The sequence below is a fragment of the Astyanax mexicanus genome, chromosome 4, assembly GCF_023375975.1.
Source record: "Astyanax mexicanus isolate ESR-SI-001 chromosome 4, AstMex3_surface, whole genome shotgun sequence".
Lineage (NCBI taxonomy): Eukaryota > Metazoa > Chordata > Actinopteri > Characiformes > Acestrorhamphidae > Astyanax > Astyanax mexicanus.
The window spans coordinates 38,258,784-38,280,382 of NC_064411.1; the positions used below are offsets into that span (position 1 = coordinate 38,258,784).

The 21,599-nt window shown below is 37.8% G+C and overlaps 1 protein-coding gene across 2 annotated transcripts; it reads left to right on the forward strand.

Annotated features, from left to right (window-relative positions):
• Positions 1–1,208: 1,208 nt before the first annotated feature.
• On the forward strand, positions 1,209–21,583 carry si:dkey-181m9.8 (E3 ubiquitin-protein ligase RNF31). 2 transcript variants are annotated; one of them, XM_022679156.2, is made up of 21 exons: positions 1,209–1,473; positions 3,782–3,872; positions 5,470–5,535; positions 5,639–5,805; positions 5,888–6,054; positions 7,142–7,230; positions 7,364–7,510; positions 8,179–8,283; positions 9,199–9,444; positions 11,087–11,178; positions 11,269–11,457; positions 12,716–12,898; positions 13,429–13,527; positions 13,787–13,876; positions 14,136–14,250; positions 15,418–15,536; positions 16,524–16,637; positions 16,727–16,793; positions 16,978–17,071; positions 18,372–18,540; positions 19,866–21,583. In XM_022679156.2, exons 1-21 carry the CDS (start codon positions 1,429–1,431, stop codon positions 20,055–20,057), a joined length of 2,646 nt encoding a protein of 881 aa, XP_022534877.2. In that variant the 5' UTR covers positions 1,209–1,428; the 3' UTR covers positions 20,058–21,583. The 2 variants fall into 2 exon arrangements, with proteins under 2 accessions (XP_022534877.2, XP_022534878.2); XM_022679157.2 differs by lacking the exon at positions 9,199–9,444.
• The last annotated feature ends 16 nt before the right edge of the window (positions 21,584–21,599 follow it).

The window sequence follows — 21,599 nt, forward strand, 5'->3', positions numbered from 1 at the left end:
TACATAACATCATTTAAGGTGTGGGAATGAGATAACTAAGTCATAGCCAGAGAATAATAAAGCTTGCTTTTCTGTAAATTAACGCCCATGAGGAAAACTGAATATTACATCAAAGCTCCAGTCTAAGGATAATCTTTAGTAAGAAAATGGAGAGTGAATTGATTTCTTTTTGTTTTCATTTTGGAATGAATTATGGTGATATTTTAGAGTCTCTGCAGTGAGACATGGTATAATTCTTAGTAAAAGACACTTAATTCTCATACTAAAAGCTCACAGGCTTAGACGCGAACAGTATATGCAGACCTGTTTACCTTCCTAAAGCCCTCTCTGGATGGGATTAATTTCTCAGGGGGATGTTTGATAATACTTTTGCACCTGGACTGAAATTAAAAAAACAGGAGAACCAGTGAGTATTTTTTATTTTTTTTTTTGGCTTTCTCTGTTTTATGACATCGCGTTCAGAAGCTCCTCCATTTCCACTCACTATTGTGTTTACATGGATCTCCATGGAAACGTGCGCCCAAAGAGTAATTTCGGTGCGTGGCAGTGGACAAATAGCTATTTAATTAAACGCAAGGAGACGAAACTCAGAGATGTGTGTCCGGACGGGAATAAAATTATTAACCAGAGGACCACGGAGTTCAGCGAAAAACAGTAGGTAATTCATCCTATAATTTTCTCGGAGGACGCACATTTGAATTGTGCTTCCAGACGGGAATAAAATTAGAAAAACACAAACATGGTTGTTCTGGAGGTACCCCCGTAAAATATAAAATTACCACAGGACCCCCTAAAAAACGAATCCCATCCGGATAGGGCTATATTGTGCAAAACCCCTGAGAGCTACTTGCTTTGCTAGCTGTGAATCAAAACAAACAAGTGGCCTTAAATTAATGGCTACAGTTTAATTAACTATTTCCCACGCTTTAATAAGTCGTAGCCACGCATTAGGATATTATTCCCACACCTTAATAAATTGTGGCCACGCATTATTGTTTTTTTTTACATGAGGCCACATTAAGGGCTCCGTAAGTTACACTTCTGTCATAATTCAACAGTCTTGAGTACAAGTGCTCAACAACACAGTATGGAGAACACAAGTGCGCACTACCTCGGGTACGCAGATTGGGACTCAGCCCCAGTTTCTCAGGCAACCGCGCAGTTTCGCTGATCTGTACATCATACCGTCTCCTCATGCAGGCTATTATTAGCTGCTTGTGTGAGCTGCAGATCTGCGCTGCCCGGACTGCAGCTACTGACGACAGCGGGCGAAAGAAAACCAAAACTCTCCGTGTGGCTTGTAAACTTTGAGCTATGACAGAAGTTGTGGTCATGAAACCGCTCTCTGACTGCACCTGACGGCGGACAGCGGGCTGACACTCTGATACCACGCTTTCTGGACGGGTTTAGGGGAGTATCGGGACGGTTATGTCGCTCGTGACTCCTGATTTGGAGTATAAAACACTTGCTGAGGTAGGTTTGGGTTTGGGTTTCGCCTGGGAGACGGTTAACCTAGCGAGCCGTGCTAAGAGCTAGCTCAGCGGCTAACCCTGCTGTTTCTGAGCAGCGGGCTGCGGGGCTCAGAATAACAGCTCTAATTTGAAGTAGATAAGATGTAATTATGGCTGGCTTAGTTAACTGTAGAGCTAGCTTATTGTTGTTCAATAATAGCTCGTTTAGGGCTGTAAATAGCTAGCTTAACTAGCTAATTAATTAGCGTTAGCCTGAGAGGCTGGCGCTTGTTGTGTTGAGTCTGACAGGAATACTAATAGCCTAACTAGCGAGCTAGCTGTGAGTGTGTCTGCGAGAGTGTGTGTTTTGTTGGCGACGTCTCCAGTTGGTCCTCTGGGATGTCGAACTTTCTCACATTAGGAATTAACCTACCTGTTAGAGCTGTTAAGCTAGCACGTTAATGAAGTTCTTATAACTTATGTATTTTAGACTCATAAGAGTGGCATATCTTATGTCACAGAGCGAGTAAATAATGGTGCCCCTATTTACAGAGTCAGTATCCGCTTGTCAGTGAAATTGCTGGAAGGTTTTATTGAAGCTGAAAGAGTTTCGGTCTCCTACTGACTCACTTTTAGCTCCTACACACCTGAAATGGCTAAATAATGACAGTTGCCGCCCACATGTGATACTTCTGGCCTGTCAGTCAGTAGACTCGTGTTCAAGATGTAGCTATGGTTCTCCTTTGGTCACTAGTTGGAAGCTCGAGTTTTATACCTCGAGTAGCATAAAGTTATCTAAAAGCAGTGCGTAAGACTAGTGGAGGAGAACATGCCAGGATGCATGAAAACTGCAATTAAAAACCAGGCTTATTCAACCAAATATTGATTTCTGAACTCTTAAAACTTTATGAATATGAGCTTCTTTTCTTTGCATTATTCGAGGTCTGAAAGCTCTGCATCTTTTTTGTTATTTTAACCATTTTTCTTTTTCTGCAAATACATTCTTTAAATTACAATGTTTTTATTTGGAATTTGGGAGAAATGTTGTCTGTAGTTTATAGAATAAAACAATTATGTTAATTTACTTTAATTAATTAGTATTTTTGTGTGAAACTGCTTAATTACAGTAAATACAGGACCAGTATTGCCGATACCAATACTTTATTTATTTATTTTTTACTAAAAATAATAAGTAGCTTAATGCTATGTAAGCTTATTTAATTGGACTGAGAGCAGTCTGTCTTGAGTACTAGGTTAAAGAGCCACTAAACCCTAAACCATATTTTTCCCCATTAATAGCTGAAATGTGTTCCTTGGAAGTAATAAAACATACCAGTCCTGCTTAATTTTTTTATAAACATTTCCTAACCTTTAAAAAAACGTTTTTATTGAGATCATTTCTGCCTCAGCAGTGCTTTCTTAGGTTGTAGACGTGGATGATGCCTCTAAACCCATACATCACCCAGTGCCCCTCCAAAACTTCGCCTTTATCACTTGAGCTGAGGGTGGAGTCAGCAAAAAAACAGGGGTTTTAGTGCTCCTTTAATGTAATGCCCAGTGCCAACATCAGCTAGAGGGGTATTAAACACCCGTCATTGGTTATCAGAGCAGCAAAACTCTGCTATGATCTTTGTAGTGATAGGGCTACAAATGATACCTTTTGGATGGGTTGAATTATCAGAACTAATTTAACTAATCATCCATTATCAGTACCAGACCTCAGTGATGTTTTTGTTTGTTAAATGCAGTCAAATCTGCGATCAATGTTCCAATGTTCTCTTTCTTAAAAAAAAAAGTAGAGGCAGCAAAGATGTCTAAACACCACATTGGTACAGTTGACTTCAGAAAAAAAATTGGGTAATAGCAAACAAGTTTCAGGAAATGGGCCTAGTGGTTAGTTTGTGGTCTGTGTTGCTGAAATGCACCCCCGATTACACCGTTTTAGTCTGTCCTCAGTGTTCACACCTCTGTCAAAAAACAAAAAAACATCTAATTTTATACTGCAGTATCTGTTTTATGATTAAATTTACTTGCTTCAAATGTACAATGCATTTCCATGTAAGACAAATTGCTATCAGTGCTATTTGTATTGAAGTTTAATTACTTCAGAGAACAGCTTTGTTAATAATATATAGTTGAATATGTATAATTTCTTTAACTTGTACGTCTTTTCCTTAAATAGCCTGTGTCACAGTCTGGTCAAGCTGTTTCAGAATGCATTAGAAGCTGATCAGGGTGGTTTTATTCATGATGCGACTGGCTTTGTGGGTTTTTAGCTTACTTGCCTGATTTCACTTCAAGTGTGTTTGTTATGTTTGTCTTTTTAACAGTGTAACTATGCCTTCCCAACTGAAGTTCTGGCTGATATCAAGGAGGTGGAAACTGCATTTCCAGATCTGCAACTACATGTAGAGTTTTACTGTGAGTCTATATTTTATTACAGTTATATTCTATTCTATTCTCCACCACAAGTCAGACCTACTGATGGCTATTTCTGATGCCTTTTCCCCTGGTACTTCCTGCTGAGCTTTGCAGTTTGTTGGCATGTTCATGTGTTGTAAATGCATACCTTCAACTGTGTTGAAGTTGGTTTCTTTTTCTCATAACCAGATATCATTCTTTATCGTTTTTACTAACCTATCAGAGCTAATATTAAAGAATGAATGTGTTCTAAATAACAGCAAGCAAGCATACCAATGGATACAGCAGTCCAAGCGTTTAATAGCTCTTGCAGTAGCAGTGTATAATTACATTTCAAAGCTAAACTGAGTGAATATAGAGTTTCCATAAGTTTCGTTTTCTGTTGTATATTTCTGTCACAGTAGATAGTAAACTGCTGAGGTAGTAAACAGCTTTGACCCATTTGCTCCTCTGTTGTAACTGATAGCAGTTCATGTTGGCATGTTGTAGCACTATGGTGTTAGCAAGCGCTCATGGACCATTTCACTTATATCAAATACTTGCTGTCTTTATAATACAACTGCAAACAGACCACTGACTATGAAAGCAAGTACTCAAATGTTGAAATGGCTTAAAATACCCATTTTTACCAATGGTTGTGAGAAAATGCCTAGCTGAGGTTAGCTAAAGTAAGCTGAGCCTCGTTACTATCTTGATCATTATACGTGTAATATGATTATTCTAAAAAGAACTGCTTAAACAACACATGTTTCCTTAATACATCCTGATCATTTTATGGCAGAACACATTGAATTTCTTTGATTTACATTGACAAATAAAAATCATCAGGGTCCAAGGTATGGGTGGAACAAAATGTTTATATTACAGTATATTGTATTGTTTTCGTTTGTGATACATGGCATTAAATAATGATGTTTCTATTGAAACCTACGAGCTCTAAACTCCCTAATATTTGCCCCATCAGTTTGACTTAAATTTGACCAAATTGAATACCTCTGGAATATAATCAAGAGGACGATGGATGATCACAATCAACCAAGCCATCAAACCAAGCTGATCTGCTTGATTTTTTGTACCAGGTGTGGCATAAAGTTATACAGAAGTAGTGTGTAAGACTGGTGGAGGAGAACATGCCAAGATCCGGTCTCTTTTTTTTTTTTTTGGAGCTTTAGTTTATATAAATAAAAATTAATATATACAATTCCTGGTATTTGCTTATTTAGGAGTATTTTATTGTCTTTAGTAACACAGATGCTGTGAAGCATTGTAAAGAATTGTCTTGCGAAATACTGAGTATTGCCGAGTCACAGTATCATGATAAACTTACCGTGAGATTTCTTGTCATTTCCACACCTAGTCCAAATGCTGTGAACAAATATGAATAGGATAATGTTTTTAGACTGGTCTTGTTTGTAATAGATGTGTAGTGTCTCAATGGACGGTGTCTTGAGTTTACATGTTTGTCAGTTATTCGGCAACAATTACTTTTTTTAGGTTTTATGGTAAAATCACCCCAAAATGATCCAGGGCTAACTAATCATTGCATGTGTAATAGCTTAGTGTAGTAATTTTTGTCTCTTTTTTTTAACCTCTGCAGATTATCCCAACAATGACCGGAAGAAGCTGGTTAACTTGCGTGGCACTGTTCCCATTGTTTATGAAGGTAATATTTGCAGATTCCACAAATAATAGGTAATAAAACCCAATAAAATCTCCACCCCTATCATACATGTAACTCATGAGTTGTGTGTTTATCCCTTACCAAGGTAACAAATACAACATCCCAGTGTGCATCTGGATCCATGAGACCCACCCACAGAACCCACCTAGGTGCTACGTCTGTCCCGTATCCTCCATGGTGATTAACAGCAGGAGTAGCAGTGTGGACGCCCGGGGCCATGTGCGTCTTGATTGCCTCAGCAACTGGAAGACTGTGAGTCAGGTGTTTTCATTTCTGTATCTGTCAGATTGTGATGCCTTTTGATACCTATCTTGTTTTTTAATTTGATTGGCAGGGCTGGTCCAACCTGTCTATTGTGCTGGAGGAGATGGTTGCCGCGTTTCAACGGGAGACGCCCCTTTTTGCCACGCCTCCTGTTAGAGCTGCCAAACTACCTCCTGGCACAAAGCATTTACCCGCAGAATGGCACGATCATCCTAAAACTTCCTCAACTCATGGCAGGTCAGTCTGACAAGCATTAGAAACACAAATGAGATAGGAAGTTTAGAAGATTACCTGCCTAATACTGTGGGATTTCAGTCCATCTGCATCTGCATCTGCATCTGTTCAGATGCATATTAATTATGTTTGGTATTAGTTAGGTCTGTCAAAATAAGGACATCATTGTTTTATTATACAACACATCATACATGTCCTCAATCATGTTTGATGACTTAAATATTGTCAATATTATTTTTTCTTTGCTCAGAAACCCCTTTAATTTGAATGAGACAGTATATAGAGTGATTTTATTTTGTTTAATAATTTGTTTTGCATATGTCAATTTCAGTGTTGGAATATTCTTAGTTATCAGCATGTTCAATGCTCTGTAAAGGACTTACAAGGGGATGTAAAATGTGAAATGGACTTAGGGTGTGAAATGGACTTGTTTAGTTGAATAAACTTTTTACATTTATTTGCATGGGTAATGCTATGCCCCTATTGCTAGCATTCTAAGCCTGCCAAAAGTGCTGTATTTCAGAATGCTGGGGGTGAATAGAGGTGGGCTATTTGACAAAGTTTGTACTATTTATCATGTTTCACTATAGCACAAGTCCATTTTACATTTCTCCTTTAAAGAGATGTAATAACATTATCAGGATATTACATTATTATCAGTGGAATAAAATGGTTTTAAAATTGCAATAATATTGTTTATCGCAATTATTTATGGAACAGTATATTATAAAAATATAATATAATATGACAATTCTAGTATTGGTTCTTTAATTTACTCAAAGTAATTAAAGAACCAATACTAGAAAAAGTAAGTATTTACTATTTGCAATATTCAGAAATAAGATAGTGGGCCTGTTTTTGTTTCCTTATTAATATTTACAGTATTGCAAAAGCAAATTTTGTGGTATCAGTTAATAAATATTATACATAAATTGATGTCCAAAACAGAACATGCTACATGAAACAGAACAGAATAGCCTTTTTAATTAAATAACACAAATTAAAAGAACATTTATATGAAAATAGACATTGTAAAAGCTTCTAAATTCTCATAAAATCTGCAGGTTTAGTTTTTTTTTTTTTTTTGCAGTTGGCCTCAAGCTGGCAGTAACTCTGCTCAGAGAAAATCATCTCACCCTGAGATGTCTTCATCCTCAATGAGCCATTCTGCCAGCAACAGTAAGCTTTCCCTCCCTGTCTAGAGTGTCTTTTTTGTAAATAATGGTTTCCTTGTTTGTTTAAATCACAGCTACTATCAGGACATATTTGGCAAGCTTTTATACTTGTTTTCCCCCCTTTCTGTCTGCATCAGTGCTACCCAAGAGTGCAAAGGATGCAGCTGAAGGAAGCGGGGTGAAGAGATCCTACACTCAGGAGCTGTTGGACTTTGGAATAACATTTAGTGCGCCAGATGTCCAAAGCCGCCCTCCAACAAACCCATTTATCAGCAGTGCCACTGGTAAAGCCTCATGCTTGTTTGCTTGTTTGTTTATTTTGTATGTTTTGTATGTTTTATGACATGCCCAGGGGCAGATGGAACAAGGCTTATTTACAGACATGCTGCATATGTTATGCATACAGTATATTAACATGAGAGAACCCAGGCTAGTAATATGGAAACTGTTCTTTTAGCATGTTTTCTTGCCTAAAGCTTTTCTAGCCTAAAACCTTTACTAAGCATATTAAAAGATCCTAGTTTAAAAAGCATTAAAACTACACTAAGGTATTATAATAAAATAAATAAATTCTGGTTTTACCACACTAAGTGTACTAAGTATTTTTGTCTCACTCCCAAAAATACAGTGAAGTACAGCATTTACATTATAAAATGTTATTGTTGTGATTAATGCAATTATTTTTTAATATGCATATAATTCCATCTTACATTTATTGTTTTATTCTCATTTGAAAATCCATTATAAAAAAGAAGAGATGCGTTAAATTACAGTCAACCACAAAATATTGACACCAATGATTTACCTTTAAAATACATGTTAAATTATATTGTCATAAAGAGTTAATTATGTCAGTTATTCATCATGTATTAAGGTTCTGATTTACCTAGATCTACCTGAGCAAGAAAATGTATTTTTGTTTTTTAGAAATTAAATATTTTGTCTTTTTTAGCTCCAAACACAAATGTCTCAAATCCAGATGACCTCGACAACATGTTTAAAAGTCTTCAGCTGGAAAGGGTCGTCAATATGTACCAGCTGGACCACAGAGACCAAGGTAAGGAGCAGCTGAAGTTACTTTTTGTTTACTTTATTTAGGAGACAATACCAAATTAGTGTTTTAAATGTTTGTTTCCCCCCCCCCCCCCCCCCCAAAATGCTAAGCAACACCCAGCTCACCAGTTTAAAAAAATATGACAAAAAATAAGGTTACTTGTGTCTCTTGGCTCTGTTATCAGCCTGTAGTCTGGTCCTAACCACGGTTAGCACTGCTGGAGCAGCATTAGCATTACCCGCTAACCGCGCTAAGTGCTAGCTCTTTTGTTGTTCAAAGGTGAGTATTATCGGTTTATAGCCTGCTGCTAACGCAGGCTAGGACTGCTGGAGCAGCATTAGCATTTGCCGCTAACCATGCTAAAGAAAATAGCAGAAAATAGACGTTTATTGATAGTGCACCTTATAGTGTGAAAAATATGGTAATTATAAAGTTTGGTAATCTGCACTTCATGTCATTTATGCTCTTATAGAAGAAAAAATGACACTAGAGCTGTAAAGTAAATCGCATTTTAATTGTTATCTTAATTTTAAGAGTTTCCACAATAAGTAGATAGAAAGAGCTACAACAATGCTGCTTTACCTAACGTGAGTTATCAAGGCTGGAGGCAGAGCGAGGTAGAGTAAGGTAAAACGAGGTAGAGGTCCACCTTGAATGCACACATCACAACTACTTTTTAACCTGGGAAAAATGAGTGCAGCCAAACCAAGTTCTAAAAAAATAAAGGAGCTTAATTTAGGATTTTGATTTGTTGCGAATTGTTGCACATTTTTGTTTGTAATGCACCCCTACATGACATTAAGAGCTTGGACAGATTGCTGTCTATATAAATATAAATAAGTAAGTAGTAAGCACACCAGCAAGCTAGTAAGTCAGTACGTAAGTAAGTACAAAGTTCTTTGTACTCTTCCTTTATAGACATTCCCCATGCTTGGAGGCAGAGTCAGGGACATGAAGATGGTCGCCTTGTCCAGCCAGGCTTACTGGATAACCGGCACAGGGTGTTGATCAGCCATCTCCCTGTGGGGGTCTCTCCGAATAAAATCAAAAACAAGCTCACCATTTACTTCCAAAGGAAACTGAATGGTGGAGGGGAGGTGGTGGCAGTGATATATCCTTCTGTCCAACCAGATCAGGCCGTGGTAACCTTCAGACACTACAGAGGTACCTAGAATAATGTGATCTTAAACCTAGGACTGTTAATGTGTAACCTTATGACAATGTGCTTAGTTTAGTTTGGTTACTTTCGTTTTTTTTTTTTTTTTTTTGCTTATTTAGAAGAGATGCACAGAATATCTGGCAACCAAAAACTATTCATCTGAAAAAGCCAAAAAAAGCACTTTTGGTGTTTTACATTGCTCACACTCCTCCTCCACCCCTACCTCCCCTGATCCCTGGCAGTGCTCAAGTTAAGGGGCAGACCTAACAGAGGGGGCCAACAAATGTCTGGTTCAAGTTTATTTTTACTCTCTACTCACATGAAATGAAATGGAATAAAGCGTTAAGCATCACTTATCACACTCTGCCTCAGTTTACTTCCCTTTTACAAACTGACTGTTTCCAGCTGTACAGCTATCCAAGCTTTTTGGCTGAGTTAATTTAGCCTTAGCATCTGTTTATTTACCAAAAGACTGGTTGAATGTATTTCACTGTACAATTTTTCTCATGTGAATTTAGTGGCACTGCTGAGGTACATTTATGATTAGAAAAACAGTTCTGTGGTACAGTTATAACTGGAAAATCACTGCTTAAGTAAATGCCTGATTAAAATTGCACTGCTGAGGTAAATGTATGGTGCTTTGTGGTTTGTCTGCTGGAATATTAAAAGGTTAAGTGTTCAGTTTAGGAAATTCAGTTATTCAGTGGTGGAAAAGACTGGCATACTGAATGAAAACCTGTGGGAAAATGTATTCTATTTTGTCGTTTGGCTAAATGCATCTTTTTGTTTGGTTTCGACCAAAAATGTTTTATTTCGGTGCATCTCTGATCATTTAGTACATCGTACAATACTACATTTCTTGAGAAAAGTGCTGTTGAATTGATAAGATTCAGAATTACTTTTTAAATGCACTAAAACACACCTGTGATTAGAGTAACATTTTGAAACTGGTGTATTTTAGAAAGTAAGAACATAAGCCAAGCTTAAAGCTCTGGAAAAAAAATAAGAGTGTATTTAAAATGATTATTTCTTTGATTTTACAAAATAAAAAAAATTGGAGTATAATCAATAGGAAGATGAAAGCCAATAAACCAAGCTGAACTGCTAAGCAGTGTGTAAGACTGGTGGAGGAGAACATGCCAAGATTAATGAAAACTGTGATTAAAAAAACATGGTTATTCCACCAAATATTGATTTCTGAACTCTTAAAACTTTATGAATATGAACTTGTTTTCTTTGCAATATTTAAATATTTTTTGTTATATCAGACATTTCTCAGTTTCTGCAAATTAATGACAATTTTTAGTTGTAATTTGGGAGAAATGTTGTCCGTGGTTTATAGAATAAAACAACAATGTTCATTTTACTCAAATATTTATCTATAAATAGCAAAATCAGAGAAACTGATTAAGAAACTTAAGTGGCCTCTTACTTTTTCCAGTGCTATATATATATATATATATATATATACATATATATATATATATATATATATACGTATATATATATATATATATATATACGTATATATATATATATATATATATATATATTGCCAAGCTGAAACCTTCTTTAATACATTATGATTGTGTCAAATGTCTGTTTGTTTTTTGATTGACATGTTGTGTTATTTGTCTAATCATGCAGATGCAGAGTATGTTCTGAGAGAGCCGAACCGGGTCATTGCCGTGGACGACCAGCAAGTTTTCATTCAGTTGAAAAAGTTTGAGGGTTCTGAGGTAAGTTGACTGTAGGTCAGAGCTGACCCAGTCAAACGTTTTCTTCCACACTTCTCTTAGCTCTCCTAACTCTGAGTGCTCTACCTTCAGGTACTCATCCCAGAGGGCGTCAGGGGCGAGAAAGCAGAGATGTTCAGGAGTATCCTGAGCCTGGGGGACTGCAACTTCAACCCTGCAGATGTGCTAGAAGCTGTGCAGGCGTGCCGGGACCTCCCGTCCGCTCTCAAGTACCTCTCTCATGACTGCCCCATCTGCCAGGAACAGATGTCCTTCGGCAAGGTCAGATAACACTAGACCCTTTCTTCTCAAGGTTAGCAGGGCTGTTTTCAGACCCAGGCCTTTGGGAGTTTAGTGTTTCTCTTGTTTTAGCTCACCTGATTCAGCTCAGATGTCTGAACAGGTTTGTTTAATGCTAAAGACGTGCTTCGCATGGATGGAATGAAATGGTATTGGGAGTTGGGCAGCGGTTGGGAAAAACTGACTTTGCAATTTTGCAATGATTCCACCAATGAGTGGTTTAGCATGTCATGATATTAATTAATATTAAAGTAAAATAAGCAATATTGGTTTCTTTGCAGGGTGATGTACTATAAAGTTTTCATTAGGTGGCCCATTTGTGTTTTTAACCCATTGCACTGCCCCACTGTCATGTTCCACCTCAACAAATGACATGGCATCAATCTGTCATGATGAATCAGTGAGATAGAGAAGACGGATATGCGCAACTCCTTTGTGTAGTTTTAAGTAAATAAAAAAATAATAATTGGAAACAAAAGTAATGTACTGTGCCAAGAAGTTCTACCAATGTTTGTCATTTTCCTCTACGTTACTGAAATTGTTTAGTTAAAACATACAAAACTTAACATAAAATAGTTAAAACACACATTCAAAGGACATAGATTTGGTGTTGCTTTGTTTTAAAAAATATATATGAACACCTCTGACATTAAATGTGTGAAATTGTGTGAATGGTAACACTATTATTAGTCTTGATGCGTCACTATCAGCAAAGCACCATTCGCATTAACCACTACATAACACTACATAATTTGAAACTGACCCTTACACTCAAAATGTCTTGGTAATTGGACCAATAAAAATGATCTAAAATGACCTGAAATAAACTTGTTTTACATTGACTTCCATTGTAAGTTAAGAAGTTTTTTTTATTTTTTTTATTGCTGTCCTGTAAAGCTGTTGTTTTGGAGAAGATATGCAATAAGCACAAAACCACACCAACCACCATTCATGCGGGTTAGCTGAAAAAGCTACAATAACAATTGAATAGATAAGATGAATAGATACGTATATCTTGTGCGCAGTTGAACCTAGGTGTCTCATGGTAATTGGGCTGGAATAATTTTACCGCAGCTACTCCTCCAGCAGAAATGACATAAGAAATCTGATCACAGGTGTTCACATTGGATGCACTTACAATGCCAGGTGTGAACTGGGCTTTTTTTCCTTTTTATCTGGTGCGTATTAAATATAAATTGAATATTAAATCAAAACTCGTGCTACTTTTTTCTATTCTCAGATGATCACCATGACCCACTGCTCGTGTACGTTCTGTGAAAGCTGCTTCAAAGCCTACTTCTCGTCCGTCATTAAAGAGAAGAGCATCGTCCATGCGGTTTGCCCTATGTGTAATCAGCCCGATGTTCGTGGAGCTGGACGCAGGGAGGAGTCCATGGAGTACTTCAGCCTGCTGGACACTCAGGTATTCGAGTCAGACCCTCTTTGACCCTCTCTGTCCCTCTCAGAATATACAGCTCTGCTTGTATTTTGGCACCAGGAGTGGCATGAAGTTATGCAAAAGCAGTGTGTAAGAGAACATGCTAATATGCATTAAAACTGTGATTAAAAACCAGGGTTATTCCACCAAATATTGATTTCTGAACTCTTAAAACTTTATGAATATAAACTTTGTTGTTTTCTTTGCATTATTTGAGGTCTGAAAGCTCTGCATCTTTTTTGTTGTTTCAGCCATTTTTCATTTACTGCAAATAAATGCTCTCAATGACAATATTTTTGTTTGAAATTTGTGAGAACTGTGGTTCGTAGTTTATAGAATAAAACAACAATATTGATTTTACTCAAATGTATACCTATAAATAGCTAAATCAGAGAAACTGATTCAGAAAATAAAAAAGTGGTCTCTTAATTTTTTTCCAGAGCTTTATATCACCTGATGTACATAATTACACTGCTGATGTGTAGCTAAATATCCTTTATCCTGCTGTCACACAGATCAGGCACTATCTAGACCCACAAACTCATGAGCTGTTTCAGAGGAAGCTGAGGGACCAGGCGCTGCAGGAGATGCCAAATTTCCGCTGGTGTGCTCATGTAAGAAGTTCTCTACCTCACAAGTAATACATTCAGCACACCTGCAGTTATAGCAGTACTTTTTTCTCTTGCTTACATTGCTGAGATTTTAATTAAAGTTAAATTAAAGTGAATACGAGACAGAAGGAGCATGTTTACCTTTATGCTAACAAGCCCCTGGTGATTATACCTTACCTAGCGATTAGCAATATTCACATTAAGTCTCTTTCTCCCTCTCTCTCCCTTTTGCTCTCTCTCTCTCTTTCTCTCTCCTCGGCAGTGTTCTTTTGGGCTTCTCCACGAGGCTGACAGACTGAGGATGGATTGCCCCAACTGTGGAAAAAGCACATGCTTTAATTGCAAGAGCCCTGTGAGTAAAGCTTCTACAAGAGGCCATTACAGCACTATGTCACCATGCTCACACAGCTAATTTGCAATTACATTATGTAAGGACTAACTCCATTGGAACTGATTTGTTTTGTTAATGATGGTGAAAATTAGCCACTCATTAGCATTGTACATTTGAGATTTTCTAGTTTTCCGCCATTGTTAATTTTTTGGTGAATCTGCTCATTTAAAGCACTTTATATTCAGACATCTCCATTCATTACTGAATGCCTGTGTTGCAGTGGGCTTCCCAACATGAGGGACTTTCCTGTGAGAAGTTCAAAGAGTGGCAGCAGCTGAATAGCCCTGAATATCAAAACTCACGTCTGGAACTCCTTCTCAGCAGGAACAAAATAGGTCTGATATTAAATACTATTGTTGTGGAGAAAACAAGTACAGTTTTTTTCTTGTTGTATGTTCACTATTGTCCAGTACTTATAAAATACATTGCCATATTGCCAACCAGTAATGGGATGCCCCTGACCCGATCTAGAAATCAGGGCCAATCACGTAATTTTCAAAGGTTATGAATCACTGATTTATCAAAAATGTTACATTTTCACTCCATGAGTTCACTGTAGACTCTGCTGCACCCGCACAGTAATAATGCTTGCGCTGTTGCATTGAGGAAGGCTTTCGGGCACTCTCTCTCTCACACCTAAACACACACACACACACACACACACACACTTTCTCACACGCACATTTCCTCTTTCCAAAAAAAAATAACTATTAAATACGATATGTGCAGCTACACAAGCTCTTATTTAAACTTATTGTAACGAGTTACTCAGTTTCTAAAAAGCATCAAAACTACCCTATTATAATACAGTAAAAAAAATCTAGTCTGTTAGATCTAAACCACGCTACACTATTATTACCCAAAAAACAGAACTACCAGCATTAAAAAAATAATTATCGTGATGTTATTTATAATTAACTCATTTGTTCTTGTGTGACATTTTCTAGTTTGTTTATTTTAGAAAAAATGCATATTTAAATGAAAATCATTTATATAACTATTTAGTACTTTTGTGATATTTTTGTGATAAAAAGGGGTTGTTTTGATACTATCGGTATCGGTAGATACTTAAACTCAAATGACTCTGATTGCAAAACAATGTGATCGGGACACCCCTAGCATAAAGTCCAGCCACTAGGGATGCACAGTGATATTGTATTTATATCGTATCAACCGATAATTGTCAATATTCGGTCAATTTGGCCAATATTTTAAAATGATAATAACATATTGTTTTATTGTATGTCAGAAAAGGTCCAAGCATCGCTGATTACACTACTACAATTGGCCAACACTGGCTGCAATACTATCAAATTCATTGATTTAAGCCAATTTGTATTTATTTTTCTTAGTTTTAATGTTATAAAGCTATACTGGGGTGTCTAGTCTCTCTACAAGTTATAAGTTATGTGTATATTGTCATCGGCACAAATGTACATATGTGAAATTGGCATTGGCCCAGTATTCCCACAGTTTTATTTATTTAGATATATTTTTTTCAGATTGCCCGAAATGCAGATTCCGGTTCTTTCTGTCTAAGGGCGGTTGTTTACATTTTAAGTGCACTCAATGCCAGCACGAGTTTTGTGGAGGCTGCAGTCGTCCATTCAGAAACGGCTCTGTAAGTATCTCTCTCTCTCTTTTTAACCGTTCTCTCAGTAAGCTGTACTTTTATTAGGCATTCATTCATTGTCACTCAGCCCCCATCAGTGACCAAATTGGAGCAAAGTACTCTTGTTCGTTTGTACTGGGTTGTGCTCTTTCAATAAATATTTGTGCTACAAATGAGCGAGAATATTTTGGTATGATTTGGTTGCTGATGAGGGGGGCGGGTTACGTAATGTGAGAAAAAAATAAAATGTGCTATTTCTCAATTGTGCCATTTAAAATTATGATTCATACAACAGAACTCAGCACACATGCACACAAACAAACTAATATAATACATTTTAGCTGATCAGATGGGGGGCAAGCTATGTGAAAATCTTGCAGGTCCAGACTTCATAAATAGAACAGACAGCCGTGGCCTAAAGGTTAGAGAAGTGAGCTCACAAACACAGCTACGTCCCAAAGTCTATTCTTCAGACAGGGTGGGCTGTATTTCTTGGTGGCCATGACATAGAAGGCTGTTCCAAAGTTCATATACAGCTAAGAAATGCAGCTTACATATAAAACGTTTTTAAGGACACAGCTGATGTATCCTTCCCGGCCCTTGGTTACCCTAAATTGTTTGTGCATGTACAACACGAAAAAGAAAACCGCACCACAAAAAGTAGGCACAAATGGTGGAAAATGGTGGTTAAAATGTTATTTTTTGTAGTTATAACTTTTATATCCATGTAGAAAATAATTGCATAAGGTGTAACCCCAGCCTCATTAGACTATCCTTAGAACAGTTCTACCAGGACTCGCCTTACCTCAAGTGCAGCCTAGGCTTTGGTACAATGACATACAGTGAGCACACATGCCCAGAGTGGTGGGCCATTGCTGTGGCACCTAGAAAACCCAACCATGGTCTAATTGGTGAAAGCGGGTATCGATCCCACAACCTTGCCGTCAATAGCCTAGGATATTTATAGTTTGCTCTTTGTCTGTGGTGTTTGTGTAGGCATGCAATTTCTCAGCTGAATGCGGCACTAAAGGGTTACACGCCCACCACCCCAGGGACTGCCTGTACCACCTCAGAGACTGGGATGTGGCCAGACTTTGCAGCCTGTTGCAGGTGGGTACTTTTTCTGAGGCTCTCTGTTGGTGACATCCCACTCTCTGTTTCACTGGTTTCATGACATCTATTTAACTTGCTTTTTTCAGCACCATGGAGTTGCACACCCACTCATCTACAGCCAGAGGGATGGATCTGTGCTGGGGAGTCAGAGAGGTATTTGTTTACAAGCTTAAAAAAGGGCATTGTGTGTTAAACCAGAGTCTGATATTGCATTTCTTGTAGATTGATGTTTTTGCTGCTTGGCTTGCTCATTGTTGTTTTGTTTTTTTTAATTATTATTCATAGCTCAAAAGACGTGTATATTGAATGCTTCAAATCATGATTGTTTGTCTCGTAGTTGTGTGTGCTGTGTTTGAGCACAAAGAGTTGGGGAGCCCGAGAGAGGAACCTTGTGGGAGGGTGGCATTGCCAGAATACAACGGTTACTGCACGTAGGTCGCACTTTGATGTTTTATGATTTCTTTATCTGTTTTTAACAAATTATTTTACACAGTCAGGACATTGACCTCCTCCTTGCCTCTACACTTATTGTCTATTTCATCTGCTCTACAAACCATATAGGAATATTTACATTATATTTTTAGATTGTAGTTCTTATGTTTCTCTGCATATTTTTATTTTACTCCTCTCACCCTGTTTGTCAATAATCAGGACCCCACAGAAGAGACCACATTCTCATGCTGGTGGTGTGTTATTGTGTGTTGTGCTTGTAAGTGTGGATCAGATGCAGCTGTGCTGCTGGAGTTTTTAAACACCTTACGGCCACTGCTGCACTGCTTAAAGGTGAGTGGACACAGTGTTTAAAAACTCCAGCGGCACTGCTGTATCTGATCCACTCGCATTTTGCATAACAGACATACATTTTGGCCTCCTAGTACATTTGTACAGTTCCATATTGTAAAGGATGCATATTGTTTGATCTCGTATTTCGCCAGTTTTAATCAGGTTGTCACTGAAGTCACAGTGATCAACCTCCTCGCCTCACTTCGCCTTGCCTAGCTTCGTGCTTTAGTCAGAGACATTATTAATGATGAAAAGGATGAGTTTGTGTTTGTGGCGCTGGCACTGTTCATCGCATATCTGGTTAGCACGGATGCTAATCCAACAAGCTACCTATCAAGCCATCTGCTACTTTCCTCCACACATCATTTTTCTCTAAACTGTTAACACACTGTTGACTGACGCAGGTTGTATGGGTTCATTCAGGGTTGACAACAAAGTATGCGTAGAAACAGAAGGACTACCGGTACTTAATCTTCCTATATGGTCAGTGGATCATTAAATATACATAACTGTACATTTACGTATTCAGATTCATGGCAAGACAGACAGATAGATAGATCACTTTATTAACCCCAGGCAGAAATTCACATACAGAGGTCCTGGGCACTTTCCAAAAAAAAGAAATAGTAATTCTAATCTGAGAATATGTTAGTCATATAGGCTTAGATTCCAGGGACTAAGACTATATATTTATTTTAGAGTAGAATCCAAAGTCAAAAATCTAAATTATGTGTATTCAAAGACTAGGCTTAGTCACTGTCTGAAAAACTGCAGTAAAAATTTCTATTATGAAATCGATGTAATATCTATTAGAAATTAAGGCTATAGGGCCAGAGCATTGTAGATAACACTAAACTACACAGTGAAGCGACCCTACTGAAAGTCTGGACACTCCTGTTTTACTGCATGAATAATCTGGCTCCTGTTTTTTATGGTTGTTTGCTGAAGGCTGCATTACAAGGAGTGTCTGGTGGAGCTGATTAAACAGAATGGATTAGACCCAGTGGTGCTGTTCACTGAGCCAGAACTGCGGGCAGAACTGGACCGCTGGAAGATTCCCGTTCCGGAAAAACAGCCTCCTGAATCTGACAGGCTCTACAGTGATCGCCTACGACAGGTCAGACAGGCGTTCTTACTTTTAATTAAGTCAGTGTAGAGTGACGATGATTTATCGACTGATGGCTTGATTTAAATAATTAACAGTTCACATTTTAAACACAGATTCACAAATCAGCTGTTCAGACAGTATATTAGAGAAATGGCAAGACTTTAGCTTTACATACAATGTCACCTCTTGGGCCAACACTTAGTACTACCCATTTGTTTTGCATGTGCAAGTCTAGGGGTAGGGTGTCCCGATTCTGGTTAGGCTGGAGTGGTGGGCAAAAGTGTTTCACACTCAAAACAGAAGGTTATGAAAATCACTGGAAAGATGGCGGCACAAGTGAACAAAGAAACTCACAAATGTTTGTATTTAGCTTGTTAAAATTTAATTTAATTTGCTCTGGAAAAAAGGAGACCACTTAAAAATGTTGAGTTTCTTTGATTTTACCAAATTAAAAACCTCTATAATATAATCAAGAGGAAGATGGAGGATCACAAGCTATCAAACCAAGCTGAACTGCTTGAATTTTTGCACCAGGAGTGGCATAAAGTTATCCAAAAGCAGTGTGTAAGACTGATGGAGAAGAACATGCCAAGATACATGAAAACTGTGATTAAAAACCAGGGTTATTCCACCAAATATTGATTTCTGAACTCTTAAAACTTTATGAATATGGACTTGTTTTCTTTGCATTATTTGAGGTCTGAAATCTCTGCAATAAATTCTCTAAATGACAATATTCTTATTTGGAATTTGAGAGAAATGTTGACTGTATTCAATATAATAAAACAACAATGTTAATTTTACTCAAACATGTACCTATAAATAGCAAAATCAGAGAAATTGATTTAGAAACTGAAGTGGTCTCTTAATTTTTTTTCAAAGCTGTATCCTTTATATTACCATAGTTTAATGTTTTATGGCCATTTGTTTTTCATACCAAGCATAAAAAACTGCTAGTAGGTTGTCTTAGAAGCAGACTGCAAAGGCTGTAGAATAAAAGCTAATTTCAGCTCTTAATTTGAGAGGAATAAAGAATGCACCACCTGCCCCTTTCTGAAGACATACCATGCCCTAAAGTTAACTAGTTAACTACCATTTTACCATGTTGCTGAACTTTAGCGCTCCACCATTATTCCTTTATCTGTATTAGGTGTTTAAAGGGATGTCCCAATTCTTAGGGGGAGAATTTCACCCCCTCCCCTCTGTTCCTAGAGGAAGGGTTACACTCGAAAACAAGAGGTAGTCGTACAAAAGAGAAATGGGATTGGGCTTTTGTCAAATAAAGAAAACCACAAGCTGCTGATGTTTAAATGAAGTGGGTGCTCTCTTATCAGATCCTGGTCCAGAGGGTTGGTTTGACACGTCCTTCTGCTGCTGCAGCTTCACAACTAAAGCCAAGCGTTCCTCCGACCCCATCGCCTTCTCCATCTACTCCCCCAGCCGCCGGGGCTCCGTGGTACTCGGTGCTGAACCCAGGCAGAGCCTTACCCGAAGACACTCAACTGCTGCTGCTGCTGAATGACTGAACAGCACATACTAACCAAATACTCACAGTCAGAGAGTGTGTGTGTGTGTTGCCAGCAGGTACCAGGTGCTGTAGAGATGTGTCTCATTCACTTATTAACTGTTCAGTTCAGTGTAGGTTGGAGCTTTTGTTGCAGCTGAGGAATAAAACACCTACCACAGCTGAGGGAGCAGGAACTGCAGCACTGCATTCTCTTGTTGTGTAAAGTGCAGTTAGTAAGTATTTGCACTGACAGTCTTGTGTGTGCTCGGGATTTGGTTCAAGTATTCAGACACACTGGATTTAACAGACAGATTTAATATGCAGAATATAAAGGGTACTTTTGTCTGTACTTTAGAACTGACATGCCAAAAAAAAAAGTAATCGAATAGCAAAATGTAAATAGATCGTAATGTATTACCTCAAGACATGGCTTGGTGGGGTGCACATCTGTACAAGTTGTGAGGTGTTTTCTTGTGAGTAAGCCTGTCATTGGCCATGGGACAGGATTAGTTTCTCAGGGGGACAACTGTGAAAAATATTTCACACTTCTACTTTGTAAGGCTTTCTCAGGCTTTCTTAATCACGTGACATCGCGTTCAGTAGCTCCTCCATTTCCACTCGCTGTTGTGTTTACGTGGATCTCCGTGGAAACCTGTGACAGAAGTGTAACTATGGTGCATGGCAGTGGAAAATAGCTATTTTATTAAACGCGAGGTAATGAAACTCAGAAATTACTCTGGACAGAAATAAAATAATCAGATGACCAGATGAGTTCAGCGAAAAACAGTAGATAATTCAGCCTGTAATTTTATGAGAAAAACACATACATAGTCGTTTCGGACGGAAATAAAATCACAGAGGATCAAATCACAAAATTGTCCAAGTAAACAGAAATCACATTCACATTCATAACGGGAGACCCCACTCGCATATTCCTCACATCAATGCAGTGTAATTCAGCTTACATTGGACATGGAAAGTCATGTGACACAATACTATTTTGGCATGTCAGTGTATGTTGGAATTTCTGACATTCTGCAATTTATGCTTATAATCCAGTGTGCTTGAGTACAGATTCACACTCACACTTACTGTCCTAATACTTACACTTCCTCTCGTGCACCATTTTAACATGTGGTTTAATTTTAAGGACAGAGTGAAGCACCTGATCAGGATCAAGTTTCATATTCACACTCACAGGTGCACTTCATCCTCTGCTTTAGCACTAAAACCCAGAGTTAAGTACTTACCATATTAGAGCAATGCCTAATTTGTTCAGAGTTTTGTATTAAGGTGTTTTTTTTACACACTCCGTCATTTTAGAGTAACTTTGTTTTAATAGAAGTAGTTATTTGTAAATTCATGTGCATGAATGCAGTTTTAATGAGCACAGGAATGCACTTTTTCATGCCGATTGTGACGTGGATATTTAAAAATAATAATGATGATGCCGAGTGCCGCAGTGAAACCATTTGAAAAAAAAACACTAATAATATATCTTTAACTTTGTGAATAACTGTGAAAATAAAATGTTTATTTTTTCTATCGTGTGCCTTTTACA

Coding starts and splice junctions, on each gene's coding strand:
- si:dkey-181m9.8 (XM_022679156.2), top strand. CDS start 1,429: ATGTCGCTCGTGACTCCTGATTTGGAGTATAAAACACTTGCTGAG. Junction 13,528..13,786: donor ATTTCCGCTGGTGTGCTCAT/GTAAGAAGTTCT, acceptor TCTCCTCGGCAG/TGTTCTTTTGGGCTTCTCCA. Junction 16,638..16,726: donor GACTTTGCAGCCTGTTGCAG/GTGGGTACTTTT, acceptor TGCTTTTTTCAG/CACCATGGAGTTGCACACCC.